Below are 21040 nucleotides of genomic sequence, written 5' to 3' on the forward strand. Positions count from 1 at the left end.
AATTTTAATCCCATCTGCTAAGTATGACAACATTAGCATTTCCACTTAATTAAAAACACCCTTAAAGCAGCAATGTTTTAATCACTCCATTTTATTTACTCTCCTCCGGTGTCACTTATAATTGTAACTTTTTATTTTTTAATAATGAGGGATTTTTTTTTCTCTGTGCATCACACAAAAAAGTGCTGTCGATAATTAGCAGTCTTCTGTTATTACTAGACTCAGGTGTCACAACTGTGTCTCATCCTCATTACAGTAAAAAATTTCACCTATCAGATTCATTATTGCTAGATAATGCGACTGAGAGCCTTAGCAGGCCCTCCAGAAAAGTAATTCAGCCAAGCAAAATTATCAGCTAATTATATTTAGAATCAAAAGCCCAACAACTATTTGCAGATAAATTGTATGAATTGAAGTGAATAGACCTGAATATTAAGATTCATAGATTTAGCAGATGATTTGTTAATTGGAATAAAAAGACCATTTACTAGCCATTTTAACAATAGATCAATCGTAACTCTTATTTATTATTTAACTAGTAGTGCTTAAGGATTGAAATGAAGAGTAATTGTATTATTGTTATGATATGATACTTTTCTGGGAGAGGACAGAAATGCATGGAAATTAAAGGATTCCTTGTGCATCCTCACACCAAAGTCTGTCAGTGTGAGCTCTGCCCAGTTTGATTTGATCTTTAGATCTTGACAAATGGAAGGTGTAAGGTTTGTAGTAAAGCTTACTACTCATAGTAGGGACTGGTCAGAAAAATGCACCCAAACTTTGGTGCAGAAAGGAGTATGCAAATGAGATCATTTGCAAATGAAAGAATTCCAAATTTTTAACTTTCATCCAGCAAACCACGGAGGCATTAAATTCTGATTTTACTAATTCATGATCCTGGTAGAGGTTTTTTGAAAGGGGAAATTTCATACTCAAACGATGACTCAGATCCCATCTTGGCCTGCAATTTTGTTTTAGGGAGCTGTTCTTTTTTTTTCCATGCAGACGATATGATTAAAAAGCAAATATTTTAACATAACTTAGTGATCTGAGCTATTACTGAAATGTCCACAGTTTCACTCTTTTTTTTTTCCTCCTAGATTAAAGAAAACTTTAAAAATCTATTTGCTTTGACATATGACACAATATTTAAGAACTGAAATCATCAATTAAATCACACATCAGAAACATTTCCCTTTGGTAAAAAATATAGTGCTAGACGATGTACACTTTGAAATTGTTGTTAATGTTTAAAATGCAATCTGAAGTGCATATGTTATTTAAAAAAAAAAAAAAACATAAATTACAAATTTTAAAAGTTTATGAAAAAAACCAGTCATTTCTTAGCAAAAGCATTTGCAGAGAAATGTGTCTTTGGGGTTTATGGATATGCATAGTTTTCTAGCATGAAAGCTGAATATGTTATTCTTTATTTTCTTTTTTTTTTCCTGTTTAAAACTGAGTAGATCTAAAGGAAACAGAGTCCTTTCAGGGTACCTGTAATAAAGTACCAAACCTGACATTCACATGGAGGTAGCAAAAGCCTTTGGCTTGTCACTGAAAATAGAAAAGGTGAACATTGACAAGATTTCAGATTTTTTTTTTTATTCTGGGGAATGAGGGAAACTGAAGTTAAAAATAAAGCCCTCGTATGGTCAACATGTTGGAGGAAATTCAAAGCCTCTCATAAAATAAACATATTTTAAGAAGTGTTTTGAATTTCACTGTGTAATTTCTGGCCAACAGAAATTACGGTTGTATCTTTGGAGGGACGTTGTGTCAGATCAGTGGTCATTACGTGAAAAAAATAAACTGCAACCTGGATGCCTTTAACCCATTCAGCTGTCAAAACCTGAACTCCAGGGGGGACAGCTCTGCTACTGGAAAACTTTGCGCCAATTCTAAAATATTGGGTTTGATGTTTGGGAGATACGTGAAATGTTCCTTGGGAACAAAAAGCAAGTACAAAGCTTTGCGCGCTTTGGCAAAGGGATTCCATCAGCGGTTATTAAAAAATACAACAGTTTATGTCCCGAAAAATAAAGGAAATTATCCAAAGCATGTGAATAAGCTGAAATATCCCAGCCTGGAGCATGCTGCAAGTTATTCCTGGGTTATATTTAGCTGTAACCTTTGGAGTCTGGAAGTCTGAGGGGAATATCTGCTGTGCCAGGTGAGTGCGTGTCTGCAACACACCCTGGTGCAGCCAGCGTGCCCCTTGTTTTACAGCAGCATTATTAAGCAAAGCCGTCCATACTTCACCATGTTGTTACATGTGTCTGTCTGCTGATTATAAAATGTGTTAAACAGTATTTAAAAAACAAAAAAATGCAGAGCTGCGCTTTGATTTATTCAGCGAACAAAACATATGCTCGCTGTTCTGTTCTATGTAATTCATATGATCAATAAAATTTTCTTTAAAAAGAGCAACTTTGGCATTTAGAAGGATTATGCTGCTGAAGAAAAAAAAAAAAATGTTTCCCTCTTGCTGCATGCAGGCAACCTCAAGGCTCTTGCACAGAAATAATTTTTTTGGCTGACTAATGTCTATTTTTGTGTATTTGTGATTTCTAATCCTCAGGATCGAGGCTGTGCATTGTGGCTGTTACCCGCTGTGTCCCAAAGCCTTGGTGTACCCAGAGATATTCCCAGGTAGCTGCTTTGTTGCCTGTTCCTTCTGCTGAAACGTAATAACGTGATTCCTGCTAAAACCCAAAGTTTGGGAATAAACTTGAGTGAAAGCAATTGTTTATTTGGCAAGCCAACATGTTAGTGTTAAGGCAAATTTTATGTGTTTTAATACATTAGACGAAGTTTATATTTGCCATCTGTTCTTTTAAGATAACAAAAAAGCAAGTTTTGAAATAGCATTCTTCATTGTTAGCATACACATCCCGTAATGATAGATTTTTGTTAGAAGGTCACTGATGCTGCAATGGTTTGCAGATTTTTTTTTTGATACAGAGAAGAGGAAAAAAAAAAAAGCCAGGCCTGAAAATCACACCAAATTATTTAAACAATTTAATACTTAATAGTATGCAACTGCAGTACAGGATACACACTAATGTAGTACCAGTTCTTCGAAAAATCTCATCACTAAATGTATCACATATGCATTGTGTTACATTAGAATAATGTATTTTAATCACCCAAAGGAGATGTCTAAACAGCACAACTACACAGTCTTATTTAGCATTAAACATCCTTGTGAGCTGAGGTAACCTTATAAAATCATGCTTAAATAATGTAAAACACGAGGCGGCACAGAGCAATATGCATTTTTAATTAGTAAAGTGACTAATATCGAGTGTGTGCTTTGAGGTTTTTGTTTCATTAAAAATGTATCTGTTTTTCCTGCAGCTGAATATCTGTATTCTACACCTGAACAGCTTTTTAAAAGGCTTCAGAATTTCTGCAAGAGACCAGATATTGTAAGGAGACATCTCTATAAGGTAGTTGTTTGGAATAGTTTTAGATGATATAATGCCATATTGAAGTACAAAGGGGAAAAAAAAACCCTTAAAAAAACAACATTTAATTAACATACTAATGTTTAAAGGAAACATGCTAGGGAGGGATATTAGTCGTTACACTAACAAGGATTAATTAAACTAGATGCCAGTTGTATTAACCTAGGTCTTATGAAATACGTGCACTTAATGCATGCTACATGTTTTTTTTAATTTACTGTTTTCTAAAATGACTGTCCTTTACGTTTGGACCCAAGAGGCTTATAAAAATGAACCTGGATTAATGAAACTCATTAGTTTAAAAGGAAAATAAAAGAAAGATCCTACAATTATACTAATGAGGATAAGCCTACCTTCCTATCCTAATTTAATCTTCAAAAAATGCAGGTGACAGGTATCAGGTAAGATTTCTTTGGCTTCTGGAATGATTTGAGTGATTTTCATAATTACAATTATTTTAATTCTTTGCTTTATAAGGTGTGTGGAGCATTAAAGTTTATTGGGAGCATAATTTACTGGTATTTATCATGTCCCCTTTTTTGCAGTTATTTCTGCAGAGAAAGTCCAGGTTCAGTGGCAAACTCTCCATTCAGGTTTTGCTCAAGTGTTCAACGCTAGGCCGACTTTCATGGTTTTAAATGGTGTATTTACACTGATGGGAGTCGTGGTTTTCTTTTTTTTTTTTTAATTTGAATGTAGATGAAGCACTAAATTTTACATTATTCCAGTGAAGAGCTGTTAGTACACGATGCTGCTTTCAGAAGAATAACTGCAGCTTTTTGCACGCTGCTTCCCTCATTTACAGCGGTTTTTGACTTTTACTGTCCTGGCTCTGCTGTGGGCAGCTTGGAGGTTGGATACACATCACCCCTGCACAACAGAGGTGTTTCAGCTCGTGAAAACCCCTGAACTCAGCTGAAAGTCCTTAAAGGCTTGGGGGTGCATGGAAATACTCCTCGTGTTAACCCGTGCGACACAAACGCGGTTCTCGGAGCGCTCCCTCCTCCGTCCAGCCTCACTGTTAATGAGCAGGTCGAGAAATCTCCTCCTTAATTTGGAGTCTCCTGCTGCCAACAGACCCAATCTCATGCCTCCACCTCCCTCCCTCCCTCTGGGGACCAGAAATTGTTGGGTCTTGCTGTGTCTCGTCTGCCTCTCTCCCCCTTCCTGCACACACATAGCAAGAGCAGCAAGGGCTTAGCCCACGCCTTGACTTTTTTTGTGACCTAAAAATAGGCATTTACATAATGATACATCAAAGATGATGTTGTTTCTGCAGGAAACAGTTAAACCTCAAGGAAAAAAAAAAAAAAAAAGGAGAGAACCAAAAATGCAATTTAACACCCAATTTCAAGCTCATTATCTTTCATTGTCTATTAACTTGGCAATGGTTCAGAAGGTAGCTCATAATAGTTTAAAATGCTGACTGAACACTTCCAGTGTTCAGCATTACTTCTTGAGTCAATAGTATCGTAGAGTTAGGCATGGGGGCTTCAAAGGGAAAGCAGTCCTTAAATGTTTACCTTGGCATTTCCCAATGCTTCAAGCTCAGCTAATGGTTGCATTCACATGGATCTTCTCCCACATGGATCCCAGCTCGTGAACACAGAGCCAAGGCATGCAAAAAATACTGATATAAAACAGTACAGGTTGAAAATGTGTGCAGAAGCCCTGTAGGCAAAATGCTGATTTGCTTGAAGTTGTTTTTATCTTTTTTTAAGAATTCCTTGGGATGATTAGTAGGCAGAAGCTGAAGGAGTTTATCCCGCCTCTCATGCATGGGGTTTGCAGATCTTGTGAGTGTCAGAGCTTAACCTCTGCAACAGGTAGCAATGGAGCTGAGTGAGGGATTGTTTTAAAATGAGGAAAGCAGAGCCTAATCCAGCACCTGTGAGCAGCAGAGGAAATATCCCTGTTGTCTTTAATAAGCTTTGGATCAGCTCAGAGAATGCTGTTAGAGTTGTCCTTTTGTGCCTACACCCACGTACACCTAGTCTTCCTTCACTGTGGACCATCCACAAAAGCTCCTGGGAAATGCTAGCTCAGAGCTGTACTGTTAAGGTCATTACAGCTGGAGTGATGCTGCTTTGTAAGGAGCTGAACAGAGTGAAATCCTGAAGGCTACGCAGCACTTGCACAGTGTTTTCACTTTTTTCAGATCACTATAATATTATCTCTGCATTAGTTGGCTAGAGAAGAGATCCCAGCACAAGAGTCAGTGTTAACCAGCTCCTTGTCTTTCAGAAACCATCTTGCCATACTCTCTGCATTGAGTTTATCAAGTATCTGTGGCATTTTCCAAGTAGAAATGCTTAAAAAGCAAATAGTGCTTTTCTCTGCTGGTTGGGGATTCTGCTGCACAAGTTGGGAAGTAATCACCTTGGCTTATCCTTTTACATATTTTTGGGATTTTATTACTCAGGATATCTATAATAATTAGGCAGTGGCTAATTAAACAGGCAGTTTATTCCTTCAGATGTCCTCAATGCTTGTGCTAACAAAATTAGTGGCAGAAAGGAGATAAATGGCAGCAGGGCAGTGGGCTTAGGGGCTGGACATAGGGAACATCCCTGTGAAAATGCACAGACCAAGGCATTAAACTGTAGTAGCTTAACTCCACAGAGCAAATCCCTGCTGGCAGACTTTTAAAAATGTCCATAATGTAAGCACCTATGAAAACCTTTCCAGATGATGTATTGCTCACCCTGAGTATTCACACAGCACTCAGGGCTGGCTCATCTGCATTTCAGCCTTGCCTTCTGCCAGTTATTAGCAGAAGACTGAGATGAGAGGGAAGCAAATCTCATTTGTTATCAATTATTTGTTCTGTTCCAGTTTCATGGAATCAAACTCTGGTTCTGGGTGGTTTTGGTTGCCAAGGTAAGCAGAGGAATGAAGCAAGTAACAACAACAGGGCATTGGTCAGGGCACGCCACAGGACCTGTTAGTGCCCTATCTAGTAGATTTAAAGTTAAAATAAATAAAATAAAATAGGGCAAAACATTTGTTTCTGCATTATTTTCATAAAGTTTACCTTTTAGTTTCCTCACTTGAGTTTCTTAATTTAAAACAGCATGTATAAAGAGTATACAGTGGAAAGGGACAAGAAGAGTTGCCAAAAGCCAGGCATGGAAGGAGCTGACAACTTTAAATAATCTCTCCCAGCCCTCCCAGCTGAATGAGTGCTGGTTGACATGCTGTCAGCTTCAGTTCCTACAGAAAAATCCTACTCTCACTCATGCTTGTTTAATGGAGAAAAGAATTTGGCCCACTTTCTGACATTCATCTTCTCATTTCCATCACACTACAGAAGCTCACCTGCCTATGAAAAGACACATGGCGTGATTTTTTTTCTTTCTGACACCACTGTAGAAGGAAGTCTGCTGAATTCAAAGGGATTAAACTGCTGTAAAATCAAATTAAGATCCCAGTTAGACCATAGACATCTGAATTGTTTCCAGTCTCAGGATTTGGCTCTATAGGGCAGTTCTAACAAAACTTTTTTTTCCTTCTTTTTCTTTCCTTTTCTTTTTTCTCTGATTTCAGATAAAGCAGTATCTTGAGTATTTCAGGGAAATGTGTAGAAGGGGAAAGCTGCTCCTGGTCCAGCTTTCATGTTTAGGCAAAGCTAGGGAAGCAGCAGGAGGCACTCTCAGTGCAATATGCAGGGCATTGGGCACGTGAGGATGCAGGGGAGCCTGATGCCAGATGTCCCATCAGTTACTCAGCCTGTTGCTCACAGTTCCTGTACAGGCCATGTGAGAGCCAGGGATGGTTCCTCTGCCTTTATCTTTACCCAATCCCCAGCAAAACTCCACTGGAAATTCATTTCTCCATAAGCAGCCTGGTCTAGTGAAAGGTGTTCTTGCCCATGGCAGGGGCTTGGAACAAGATGGTCTTTAAGGGCCTTTCCAACCCAAACCATTCCATGATTCTATGATTTGTTTATGATGGTGTTTAAATAATTTCCTTAATTAGCTCAGGTTTTCCCCACCTTCAGTTGTGTGGAGTGTCTTCTTGTTCTGGAGTTGGTCGCCTGGAAGCAGGAGCTCCCCATCCATCTTTATTGTACCATCCATTATTTTATAAACATTTGTCAACATTTACAGTATCCCAGTCCTTTCTGTCTCTCCTTGTGAATGTTATTCCATGTTTATACTCTAATCTCTCATCATTCAAGCCGTTCTGATGCTTGAGAGCTGTTTTTGTGCCTGGTGTGATCATTGCTTTAGAGAATTCTGGGCCATGCCATCAGTTTATGTGATGTGTAGTACTCTGATAATTCCCAACCTGTTCCTTATGGAGCCAATCCTACTGTTTACTTTTTAATGGTGAATGTATATTGAGCAGATGTTTGCTTACAGTGTTCTCCAGATCTTTTGTCCCGGGCTGATAAAGTTAATTCAGAGCTTTATAGGGTATGCAAATAGTGCAAGTATTTCCATCCACCCTGCTGCCTTTCTGTTCACTAGCAGAGCACGTTTGCAGAGTTAAAAAAGAAGGAATTGTATTGAATTTCTGCTTTTACCTGGCTAGCATTAGGTGCAGGTCAGAAGGAGGTTAGAAACACAAAAGAGGAATTTGTATTTGTCTCTTGAGCTGCTCAGTTTCCCATGAACGTGATTTAAAATGGTTTCAGAGGTGGGTTAGATCTGCTCCTCAGAGTCTGTGGGGGAAGCTTACAGGAACTCTGGAGTGCAGAGCTCCTTGTCCATGCTCTCCCATCTCTGTTCCAGTGCTTAGGCGTGTGATCCTAAGGAAAATATGGGAAGCATAAGGATTTTTTAAAATGTGAAATAAAACTTCCATTACATATTTGGAGCACAGAATCACAGACTAGTCAAGGAAGGTGCCTCTGGAGGTCACCAGCCCAGCCTCTGGTCAAAGCAGGGCCAGTTTCAAAGTAGGATCTGGCTTCAAACTTGGATTAAGTTGCTCAGGATCACATCCAGGTTAGACTCAAGTCTTGACACTTTCCATTCCCTGTGTGTGGCTGATACAGTGAAGCCCCTGTCTAGCTTAGGAGTTTGCACAGGTGGGAAGGTGCTGGGCTGTGGGACACAATTTAAGCATTTTGGGTGAAACTTAGATGTTCAACTGTGGTAGAGGGAGGTCAGCCTGGCTAGCCTGGATCCTCACTGTGGAAGGAATGAGATGGCAGGAAGGGAGTTGGAGTTGCCTAATTTTGGGATCCAGCTGTAGATAAATGGATATATGTGCAGATATCTACGTGTGAGGGTGGCCTGCATCTGAACTTCTCTCTGGGCTTGTCTTGCTCTTGGCTCTTTGAGGTAAAATATCCAGGAGACTCCAGCTCTCTGAAAATCACAGAATCATGGAAATATTTAGGTTGGGAAAGACCTTCAAGATTATTGTGTCCAACCATTGATCCAACATTTCCATGATCACCATGTCCCCAAATATCGGTCTGTAGCTCACAGCAGTTGGCTGCACTTGCAGAGTAGGAATAAAGCAGTTATGGGGGCAACTTTCAACATTAACACCAGGACTTGGAACTTTTCATCCTGACAGCATTAGATAGCTTCCAGGGGAGTTTTAGAGAGCAAATGAAAACTGGCACATGAGCCACAGCCACTTCAAAACAGTAGATGGAGAAATGGGTCAAAGGAAATAGGAGGAAAAGTTGCAAAAAGCATAAAAACTTTTTTTTTTCTTTCCAGTACAGTTTATTCAAATTACCTTGGGGAAAAAAGCAGGAAACTGTTTTCCCACTGTTACAGTCACTCAGTGTGTTCTGAGCCATCCTATGCAAGGTACTGCATAGATTTGCATTGAAAATTTGATGTTTTTTGTTTAAAGACAGCAAGAATGAGGTGAGTTTTTGAAAGCCAATATAAGAAACTGCAGAACAGACCAGTTTGGTTAGAGAAATACTGTTCCTCTGCTGAGGTGTGGTAAATAGCTTGGGCCTCACAGTGCACCCAATTCATGTAAAGCAATGGTGAGTTTTGATGCTGGTCTCCAAAAGTGCTTGGAGTTTGAGAATTGAACTCCAAAACTAATTGCTGCAAACTGTTTTCCACCTTGATTCTTCCCCCTTATTCACTTGCAGAGTGAAGGAGCTGGATCACAAAGTAGATCTGACCCAATACATATTGTCTCTGTAAATCATTCCAGTCTTGCCTGCGAAATCTCAGATTTTGGAAAATTAATCTCTAAATCTTAATTTTGTTAAGGCAATTTTTTAAAAAGTGCAAAAAATCTACACTAAATCAATGCTGTGTGCTTGAACTTGAGCTGTCCTGAAAGAGCCAGTCTGAATGGATGAAGACTCCTTATTAAATTCTAAAGGTTAGCTCTGAAGTCTAATGGTGGCAGAGTAGATATTAAGTGCTTCAGTTCTGATCTTAGGACACTAGAAACAAGTTGATTATTTAATGACAAATACTGTTCTGCTACTGACATTATGTTGTTTGCTCTTTATGGGAAGATGCTGCTTTATGTGAAAACTTTGCTTCTCTTGATCCCCACATATTTAGGAACTGTTGATGGAAAGACAGTGATGGAATTTTATTCCTTGAAAAAATGAATGTCCAGATCTTTGCATGGTTATCACTCCTCAAAAAAAAAAAAAAGAAAAAAAAAGAAAAAAAAAAGATTATTCTCAAGTAAGCACAGAGTGATGATGATTGGTCTAGCAGAGCCAGGCCCTGCTCCTCCTGGCTCGTGATTTTGCCATGTCTGAGGGTGAGAGGGGCACATTGGTCCCTGAGGGTGTTCAGTCCTTGATGTGTCCAGAGACCACCAGAAAAGCAGAGGGAGAGAATAACCTGGGCCTCATGACCATCTTAACTGTCTTTAAATAAAAACCCCTGAACTTACCCCATTTTTAAATAACACCACATAAGTGTTCTTTGACCAAGTGGCTTGCAGCCCTCCTGAAATCCTTGCTGCATTTTGTGTCCCAGGCTCTAACAGGGCTCCGTGTGCTTCTCTCTTGTGCTTCCTCGCAGGGCGAGACGGCCGGGTTTTCTTGGGCAGCGCTCGGCAGTAAATTCAGGTCTCTGCTCGCAGCAGAACCGAGGGAAGATTTGTGACAGATGGGGCTAAGTCACAAACTTGCAGCCTCAGGCAGAATTGTGGAAGTTTCCAGAGTGTGCCCATATTTACCTGATCAGAGAGAAAAGAAAATCTGCAGAGGAAGCCGAGCCTGGCTGCTTGTCATAGCTGACACAGAGCCATCTGCCACAAACCTGTGGCGGCTTCAGATCTCCAATCCCTGCCACCACCCCAGCTCAAATTAAATACAGATTCTTAGAGACGTTATGATGGTTACACATGTCCTCGGCATCACATGCAGGAGACTGTTCAAAAAAAATATGTGGCCTGTTGTGTAACCGCACTCATGTATCCCATATGTGGTGCCACATTGAATTTCCGGTTGAATCTGTTTTTATCCTTTGTACTGGATGACATGGTGCCTGAATTCTTTCTTTTCACCGACACGATGGCAGCCAAGCTGCAGCTTCAAACGCTCACACTTGGCTGAGTTTCTACCTAGGTTGCCAGGTTATCATTGGAGCCTTATTGTGTCCTCAAAGGGCCACAGGGCCTGAAAGGAGGATCCGAATGCTGCTGGACTAATTGGGCAGCCATCTCCGGGTTGTTGGGAGGCAAAGGGCTGCTTGAGCACTTCTCTCTCTTTTTTTCTCTTCTTTTTTTTTTTTTTTTATTGCAAATTAATGACTCTCTGGCAAAGGGGTTTTTAAGTGAAGGTATTAATAAGGGGTCTGGCAGGTAATCCCATGATTCGTGGAGTTACATTTGCATTTAATTAATCTTAAAGAAAGCTGAAAGATAAACAGCTGTAATTCAAACTAGCATGGGAAATATGCTACGTGGTGCCATCTATCCGATAAAATGAAAGCCGAGACACTTGTTTTATTTCTCTCAAGGATGGAGAACAAACAGATAACAATCAAAATACTTCCAATAAAAACCAGTAGTTTAAATGTAATGGCGGTTCATCAAGAATCTTTGCATCCAGTTGCAAATACAGTCTTTTAAAGATAAATCACTTATGATTCCAGCAGTCAAGCCGCAATATTTGTTGATGTAAAATGTTTTGAAGATGTAGATTGTACAATAAATTTTTAATAAAGTGCCCACTGCAATTTTTAATTAGCATATCTCATTCATGTATAAGTGTGTACATCTATCTGTATGTTTATCACCGTGCATATCCTTGTGTCAGAGTCAATGAATGCAATTGTGTCTTTATCTGATGAAGTAGAATTTGGTTTGCAAGCGATAATAAAACCTTATGGCAATTCCAAGATTTTCATCTCTGCTCTGGGAAGAAGCAGGAAGAGGACTCTGGGTAAGGTGTCATGACGTGAAGCCTGGTAAGGCTTGTTTTTGCAGACAGGTGTGGTCTCAGCTTCCCTTGGATCAGGCAGGGCAGCCCCTCTCCCTGAAAGGGGTGAAAGGTACAGGCTGGTCCCCCTCCCCACGAGTGTCTTTGTGACTTTTGACACCATCAGGAAGCTGAAATGTCATTTTTCACAGTGAGAGAGAGCATGTGTTACTTCTTGTTCAAATTACCCCATAAAGCGATCAGAAGCAACCCAGGCAGACCCAGTGGAGAGTGTTTGGTTGTTCTGCTAGCACTGCAGAATTGTAATTTTGCAGTTATCATATCTCTCTATGTGGGTTCCTGCTCCTCTCTGCTCAGCCAAAGCCCAGCTTGGCTTTAGGCACAGCTTGTGGTTGGGTGGACGTGGCCTTCTCAAGAGTGTAGGTTTGGTGTTAATCCTTGGGAGACTCAAGGAACAGGACTGCCTTGCACTCCTACCAGAGTGTGTCATAGATGTTCACCAATGTCATCACACCTTGCACCAACAAATTGGAATATTTTTGGCTTTACTGCTGGGGAAACTGAGGCATGGTGCAGTTGTAGCAAACTGCTTCAAGTGTCGCAGTGAGTCATTCTCCAAACCAATAAAAGGGAGAGAGGAGATGCTGTAATGCTGCACTCGGGCTTGTGGTGAGCAGACTCAGAACATCAAAGCTGTGTGGTTTGCACTCAAAGGCTCCTGCTGTCCTCAGGGCACACCCTCATCAGCCCCACCACCAGAGGAGGTCTCACCCAGCTCCTTGGTGAGGTGCAACTCTGCCCTGATGAACCTACTGACAGTGACTCTTCATCCATGCTCTGTCTGCTGAGCAAGGCTTCATCTTGGTGGAAAATTTTTCCCTTTTTATGAACCCTTGCAAGTAACGTTTATAATAGAAACACTGTGAGGAGTTTAATTGCAGGGTAATAAATAGCAATGCTGTGTTATCTCCTGATATTTCTTTACATTCTTAGCGAAGATGTGCAGCTGCTCTGGAGCAAGGATCCCTGGAAGTGTTCGAGGCTGAATCGGACAGGGCTTGGAGCAGCTCAATCTGGTGGAAGGTGTCCCTTCTCATGGTGGGGGATTGGAACTAGATGAGATTAAAGATGATCTTAAAGATGACCTTAAAGGTCCCTTCCAACCCAAACCATTCTGATTCTGTGTCCTTACCACATCATGGATGTGTCAGGGGCCACCCTGTCCTGTTAGAGGTCCTCAGTCAGGAGAGTGATGTAGGACTGCCAGGTAACCAGAGGTGATACTTGCAGAGTTTCCAGGTAGTCAGAGGTGATGTTTCCCATAGAGAGTGTCCCTTCAGCACTGCAGGCTGAAACAATCTGCAGAGTTTTGCCTCTCAGTTTCAGCAGAGGAAACGAGAGTGTCACCCCGTGCTGCTTCATTTCAGTCCCTCGCTTCAGAAGGTCAGGGGACAAATTGGGATCTCGGTCCTGTTGTTCCTACACACATGAGTAAGTGGTGAATGCAGACACCTCATCCTGTGAGTAGGGCAAGAGAACTGAACCTTGACTTACTTTCATTTTTATTGGTGTTTCACCTGCACTGACACAGCGGCGCCGGGCTTTGAGACAGGTTTCAGTGCAGAGTCAGAGCTGGGTTTCCCCAATGCTGTGCCAGCCTCACCCTGACCAGACAGCTCCTCCTGCACCAGCAACAGGCCAGGCACATAATCCTGCAATCCTTTTGTCCTAGCATTTGAGATCACAGGAAACACAGGTTTATTCCACATGAGAATTGTCTTTTCCTTTATAATAGAGAGAAAAATCCTAAAACAATTAGGGAATTCTGTAGCAAAGCGTTTCCAGCATTCCTAGCCCCGCTCTGGTGCTGCAGGCACAGCAAGGAGCTGTGGCACCGACCAGCTTCCATCCCTGTTTGCAGCACTGAGACCTCTGCCTCAGCTCAAAGCTGTTCTGAATTAGGTGGTTAGATTTTTCTAATTGCGTTTTTAAAGACCGAGCCAGCAGTTCATTAGAAATCACGGAGCAAATTCTGCTTCTCTATTACACCAATATAAATCTTGAATGAATTTATATCAGGATAACTGGGAGGGTAGAATGTACCTCCCATCTTGTTCCTCAGATTATTAAAAGTTAAAGGGCCTTGAAAATTAAATTCACCTTTCCCTGTTCAAGCTGTTTACTCTGTTTTTTATTCCAGAAAGGACAGTTGAAAATAATTAACCAACCTCCTTTCTGCTTATAGGCACTTTTAAGTTGGATTCTCATGTACTAGCCCAAGACTAGTTTGTGTGGAAAAGACCAGAGGGCATTTTCTTTCAAACAAATTGTTTTCATGGGAATAATTTCCCAGAGAATTATATTAAAACCTTTCTGTGAATCCTTGATTTTTGAAAAAAAATAATAATAAATTCCTCTTACATATCCTTGATTTGGAGGACTTGGCAGTGTATTTGCAGATATAAATGAGCACCTTAATGAAAGTCCTTCAGGATTTTACCTTCCAACAGGCTAACCTTATTTAACCAAAATATTTCTTAGTGAGGAAAGGAAAATCTTGCAGGAAAACCTTGCAGGAAAATTTTGCCTCTGAGTTCCCAACCCTTGTAAATAAGGTTTTATAATAGAAACACTGATAGAACTTTAATTACAGGGCAATAAATAGCATCGCTGCCTAATCTTCTGCTATTTCTTTGGGTTCTGAGCGGCGGTTCGCAGCTGTTGCTGGAAGCTGACGCTCTCGGGGTTGGAAGTTGTTCCCGCACCCGCGGAAGCAGCGGCGGCAGCAGCGAGCGGGGGCGATCGCCAGGAAACGGGGAGGGAATGGGGGCAATCGGGACCCTGGCACCGAATATCCCACCCGCGGAAAAGGTTTTTCCCATCCCGGTGAATGGCCGAAAGGATGGAGGTGCGGGCGAGCCAGGTTAAACGAGGCCAGTGGCGGTAAAAATCATGAATAATAATAATAATAACGAGAATTACAATAACGCGAGGGGTTTGAGCCGGGGGCGATCGCTGTCGGGGCAGCCCCGCGGTGCCCTCCGCGCATCCCGGCGCATCCCAGCGGCGCGGAGCGCGGATTCCCCGGGAAGCGGGGAACGGACACGCCGCCCGCCACTTTTATCACCGACATTATCGATAATAAAAATATTCCTCTGAAAATCCGCTTCTTCTGTAGCATTGCCATACAGAGACAGCACATAAAAAGGCTCCCCCCCTCCCCTGCCCGCCGCAGGTTTTCCGCGGGTGCGGAGCGGCCGCCCGTGATGCGCAGCCTTCCCCAGCCCTGCGCGCCTCCGGCCGCGCGTCCCCGGCTCTCCGGTAAAAACACCACCCCAAAAAACACCAAGCGAACAAAAAAATACCCCCGAGCCCCCGAAAAGAAATCCCGGGCAAGGAGCGCGGCGCTGGGGAGGGATGGGAGGGATGCGTACGAGGGGCTTAACCCTTGGAGCTTTGAAGGCAAAACAAGGAAATGCGTTGGAAAGGCATGTCTGTAAACAATGATAATTAGCCTTTTCAAAAATCATAACACTGATTAAAATCTCGGATTCATTATTTATTCATCACAGAACCTCTTTGCAGACCTGGGAATAGTGATTAAAACCTAAGTGCTTCTCAATTTTGCACAGCTCGAGAGGAGCCTAAAAAGGGGTTAAAATGGAAAGGAAAGAGGAAACCAAGCAAACAGAATTCTTCTTTTAAGAACCAATACTTTCTTCTTCCCTTCCTGGCAGGAATACTCTTATTCCCCCAAATTTTGGTATTATGAAAATGTTTCTCATACTAAGTACAAGTGTTAGACTGAATCCAGTTGGTACTGAAATTGCAAACACACTTTCACTCCTAGAAAAGCCAACAGAAAGGAACTTCTTTTAACTCCATAATAGCAGGTTACAGAGTAAATGAACAACTGATGGTCAACTGGCCAATTATGGTATAAATATCCGTTGTTTACAGCGAGGTGTTAAATGAGCCTTTCGAGCACAAAGGATCAGACTGTCTAAGCTACAATTTGTGCTTCATCCCATTATGTGTCCCCGAAAAAGGCCCGTGCCGTTGTAGGTAATGTGCGCGCAGAACATATTTCTCTCTGTTGATTTTAGTTTGCTTTAATTCAATACACACTCTTGTTTACTTTTTAAAATTTAAATAAATGTCAGCATTGTATAATTTCTATGTTAACAAAGCAGTGAGCAAAATCCCTTGTATGTTTATAAAATATTATTGTTTAATTCACATAGTTTAGGAATTCCAAATGTTGAGAATAGGAAGGAGGCCAAATACCATCTGTTTATAACTATGATGCATCATCATATGTGTACTTTAAAAAAGAAGAAGAAAAAAAAAAAAAAGCTTGGTCAATCATGCCACTGTTCTATCTGTTAGGAATATAGCGAGGATTTAAAATCTCTCTGTGCCATCCACAGAAAATTTTAGGGCAGTTTAATTCTGAGCAGGGATGTTAGAGGAGTTGCTCAGGTCTGTGTTCCTGTCAGAAGAGCTGCAGGAAACACTCACGTGCCTCAACCACTGCAAATTCAATCACTTTCTCCCAGCCTCAATATTCCCCACTTCTAGAGACCGAGGAGCAAAACCTGAGAGATTTATTTAAACCCCTTTATAGATTCTGGGGGGAGAGGGGAGGTGTGGGTGCATCTGGGGCTTCATTTCCAAGCGCTTCATACGTTTGTGTGCCCGTGTTTTTAAGGACAGAAGGAAAGCGTGAGGATTTTGTAGCCTGTCTTGCAAAACACAGGCTGTAGACTATCATTCAGCTGATTCTGCAAATAGCTTAAAAGAAAAAAAAAAAAATAAAACAACCCTCTGTCAAATGTTAGTAGTTTTAGGTCCAAGTTAAAATAGGTCCTCGTTAAAAATAATACATTCCATACTACGGAGTGGTACGTAACGTGCATTTTAAAGAGAAGGTAGTCTGCAGGCTTAAAAACAAAGAGAGTGTCTCCAAGTTAAGTAGATAAGAAGATTTTTTTTTCCAAACCCAAGTTAATTAGCTGGTACGTCAAGCCTCATAGATGTCTTCCTACCTTTCAAGGGCTGAAGAATCCCCAGTAAATGTACTTAAACTTCCTAGCGAGGGCCAGTGAGATGAATGCAGAGATTAGGGCGAGTATTACCGTGCCTTCTCAGTGCATCCCAGCTGCAGTTCATCCTACTATTGATAATGATGCTTGGAGTTACTGAGGTGGTTTCTGAAACTCACACATGGGGTCCTTTCCCCAAGGATGAGGAATAATAGCGGCACTCAGGTGGTACGGGGAGGGCAGGCACAGATTTGCAGTTGTCTTTGCCTGGTGCGTGGTGACTTTTCAGCCGTGCTGATTTAATAAAGGGAGAGGTACATTCAGGACAAGGGCTGTAATTCTCTGGTGCAGTGTTTGATTTCTGTTAACAAACAGGAGAGGGAAAAAAAAAGCACAGGTGAAAAGCAAGAATGTCTGGGCTGGCTGGAAGGCAGCCCTGGCAGAACGCTGGTGCAGTATGAAAGGTTTTGTGGCCAAACTCCCAGCAATTTCTGTAATACCACAATTTAGCATACTGTACACTGCTCTGAAATGCCTGGGACTTTGTTTTTGAACTTCTTCCTTTCTACTGTTACACTTAACTTGCAGCATCTTGAATTACTTAGCTACACCCAGATAGAAAGTTACCGTTCCTTTAGCTCTACACACTGCACTGGGCTCTTCGTGCTAAAATCTGTCCATCAGAGTGGAAAAGCTTTCCAGCCCTTTCCTCTATATTTCCCAGCTTTTAGCATAACCTTCTGAGATGGTTTATTATCTTGAAAGACTTTAATATTTTTAATTAGCAAAAGGAAATGCCTTACACACCTCTCTTAAGTAATCTTTTTGGAGCTGGTTCCATCAGCAGGGATAATTTGCTACTGTGCCATGAGCTTAATCTGCTCACACTGACATTACAGGAGTGAGAAACAGGACAAAAGGCACCTTCTGTCACTGCAGTTTGCAAAAATATTCATAAATGTAAAATGTATACAATCCCAGCTTGAAAAAAACCTGGTGCCAGCTCCACACAAGCCAGGCATGCATTCCTGCGTATTACTCCCTATTTTCCATGGCTATGTGATCCTGGCTTTCCCAAGCTGAGATAGCAATCAAGGGGGAGGATTGTCCAATTGTGATGTGCATACCTGTCCATGAGGAATTCTGTGGACACTTTATGCTCGTTTATCACTTGATTTTTCCATACTGGAGTAGTTTGATGAGATGCCCTGAGAGAGGCTGCTCCGAATGTTGCTCAGTGCCATGTTCACTGCATGCTTGGTTTTGTGCTGTTCCTGGGCACGCTGGGTTGGTGCAGGGAGATGAACATTTGGAATCATGCCCCAGCACAGGTATAAATCCTTTATAAAGAGCTGTGGTTGAGGCTGGATGTCCAGGACATCCAGGTGGGAAGCCATCAGTCCCTGGATCTTGCTTCTGTGCCTGTGTTGTGTCAGGACTGCAAACAAAACTGCACCAGGTATGAAGCACGTGGTAATTCACAAAGAGAATGTGTTCTCCTGGTCCTCACACTGACTTCTTGCATCCTTTTTGGGTCTGAACACCTCGTGCTCCCCCTTAGCAGAGGTGACTGAGGGCATTGATCGTCTCACAAGCTCCTGGGCATTAACATTTAACCATCCTACAATTTGGTTTTTAAGTGAAAGCAGGGAGATTAATAAACTTAATCTAGCGTTCACACAGATTTGAGGACAGCTGACCTCTGCCCTCTAGAGACCCAGGCTCATTTAAGAATCTGCATCTGAGAGAGCCCCCACAGTTGTCCTGTCACAGCCAGTCCTGTCCCCCGTGGGCTGCAGTGTCACCCTCACTGTCTGCAGCAGGAGCAGTGGTGACAAGGAATTTGCTGCTTTTATTTATGTCCCCCTCCTCTAGAAGGGTCAGTGTTAGCAAACACAGCTCCCCCCTTCAAGACAGCAGCTCTCCTGGGGATTGGAACAGCAAAAGTAAAATCTTGGTCAAGAATGAGTCAGTCTTTCAATTTTTTTGCATACAGGAAAGAAAGAAAAAAAAAGTCAGACAAAAAAAAAAAAGGAAAATAAAGGAAAACAGATATGCCAGGTCTTTTTTTGTGGGGCAGGATTTTCCAACTTTTGGCATTACCTTACAAAATTCCCAAATTGGGAAAGCCTTTCATGTTGTAGCATTCAGCCAAGTGAAACACTCCCTCAAACTGTAAAGCATTATCTGTGGATTTCTGTGCACATTCCCATCCTGCAATTCTTGGGGAAAAAAAAAAAAACAACCAACTTGGATAGGAGTAGTTTGTCAATGCTATTAATAGATATGTTTAATGCAGAAGTGTGCAATGTGATGAACAGCCTTGGCAGGAACCATATCCAGCCTGATTGTATTGTAATACTGTTTGATGCAGCAGTGTGTTTGATCAGTTACAAGTGATGAGTATCATATCACATCAAACAATTTAATACAGTCTCATTGTATGGAATTATGGCTGCTGTCAATCAGCATGTGGCCTATTCCTCACAGATCTGTCTTTGGGAGCTGCAATACAGTGGTAGCTTCATATGCATTAATAAATAAAGTGCTGCTGAAATTCCATACAGACCTGTTGAGGTTTTTGTTTCTCTTTCATGGCCTCTTTATTTTTTATTTCATTTTCATGATCTTTTGTCACCCTCTTCTTTTTGAATGCTGTGTAGAGGTGAATTCACCTGGTCAACAGGACCCAGGGTGGGGCTGCCATGCTTTGAAGAATGCTTGAAAACATCTAGCAAAAATATATATATATGAGAGTTGTAAATTTTGTTTTTCTGTGAATAGCAGCCTGAGTATAAATCCACTGAACTTGTTTTCAGCTGAAGCTTCACAGAGTTTCTTTTCTTGGCTTCCTCAGGGGGAGGAGAGGCTATCTATTAAAAATGCATATGTTTTGTCTTACTGCTTGGCACACCTCACTTGATAACCCCCTACTTTGGTTTGGGGATGGCACTCTTTGAACTTAAAGTCTCTTCCTTAGGACTGATATATTCAAGGTGCTGGAGGGGAAGCCTATGTCAGATGAAAGATATGTATGTAAATAACGGTGTAGAGGTGGGGTTTAAGGCATCACCCATTTTCCTATCAGTTTCAGACATATGCTGCTCTGCTGCTGGCTTGCCTTGCTCCCACTCCCTAACACAGAGCATGGTTTTTAATGAAGTCATACTCTGCTGCCTACAAATATGGGGTCATGCTACACTTGTACAGGGGTGGTGATTTCAGTAATGTTGCTTATTGTGGTCAAAGAGGGCAGAAGATTGCCCTTTTTTTTTTTTGCATGGTGTGGCTCTGGGGTTTTGGAGCCTGCACAGACAAATTGATTGCATTGCAGTAGGGCCACACATTCAGAGAATGGAGGTGTCATGCTGGAAAGCCAAATTTCAGCAGCTGATTAATCAATGTAATGACTGTAAGTTTTCCCACCTTTTGCTACTGTCTCAGCCTGCAGATCTAAATAAGACTGGTGCCTGAAAGGGAAACCTCAGAAGAAATTTTTGTAGAAGCTAAAGGAAGTGGTTTTGGCTTAATAAATGGCATGTTCCCTTCTACATCAAAAATTATCCTTGGGGGTAAAACAAGGCCTGGTGAGAGATAGGGACAAGGATAAAGATAGCTGCATTTAAGAGATATTTCTGATTGAGGTGGTGACTGATTTTGAGCTCACCTCGGGTGCAGCTTGAGGGGTGCAGCCTGGCTTTCCCTGGCACAGATTTCCCAGCAAAACTGCACTGATGGATCAGTGGGAGCAGCCAGGGCTGTGGCATGGTCAGGAGGAGGTTCAGCATTATGTAACTCCATCAACCTGAACTCGGAGTCATCCATGTAAAGCAAATAAATAAAGACCCAGCTTGTTCCTGTAACATCATCCACCTGATAATTCCTGAGCACTGCTCAGCCAGGTATTTCCTCTGCCTCCTAATCCAAGCAAGACAGGCAAAACCCCATATGCTCTATTTTCCATATAGGAATGGGTTGTCCTGTTACACAAATCATTGCAGAATTTTATTATTTTTATGGATTATAAACTGGCCACAGTGATACCCTGCTCTTGCAGATGAAGGTGATTAATTCAGAACCAAAGAGCCCCACGGTGTCTGACAGCCTGGGCCTTATGGTGCAAGGTAATGCAAAGACAGCGAGGGTAAAACAATATTTTTAACAGTCTTTATAGCAAAAGTGTTGTG

The 21040-nt window shown here is 41.6% G+C and overlaps 1 protein-coding gene across 9 annotated transcripts in view; it reads left to right on the top strand.

The window, feature by feature from the left end:
- The window catches only part of GTDC1 (glycosyltransferase like domain containing 1), a 274478-nt gene that overhangs the window by 157903 nt on the left and 95535 nt on the right, over positions 1 to 21040 (top strand). For 4 of the 9 annotated variants that reach the window (XM_074547859.1, XM_074547863.1, XM_074547865.1 and 1 more), the window contains 3 exons: positions 2582 to 2652; positions 3361 to 3452; positions 10445 to 19147. In XM_074547859.1, the coding sequence (XP_074403960.1) occupies positions 2582 to 2652; positions 3361 to 3452; positions 10445 to 10528 (247 nt within the window). In that variant the 3' untranslated portion in view covers positions 10529 to 19147. The other 5 variants (XM_074547857.1, XM_074547858.1, XR_012581891.1 and 2 more) reach the window with 3 other exon arrangements.

The sequence above is a fragment of the Zonotrichia albicollis genome, chromosome 10 (genome assembly GCF_047830755.1).
Source record: "Zonotrichia albicollis isolate bZonAlb1 chromosome 10, bZonAlb1.hap1, whole genome shotgun sequence".
NCBI lineage: Eukaryota > Metazoa > Chordata > Aves > Passeriformes > Passerellidae > Zonotrichia > Zonotrichia albicollis.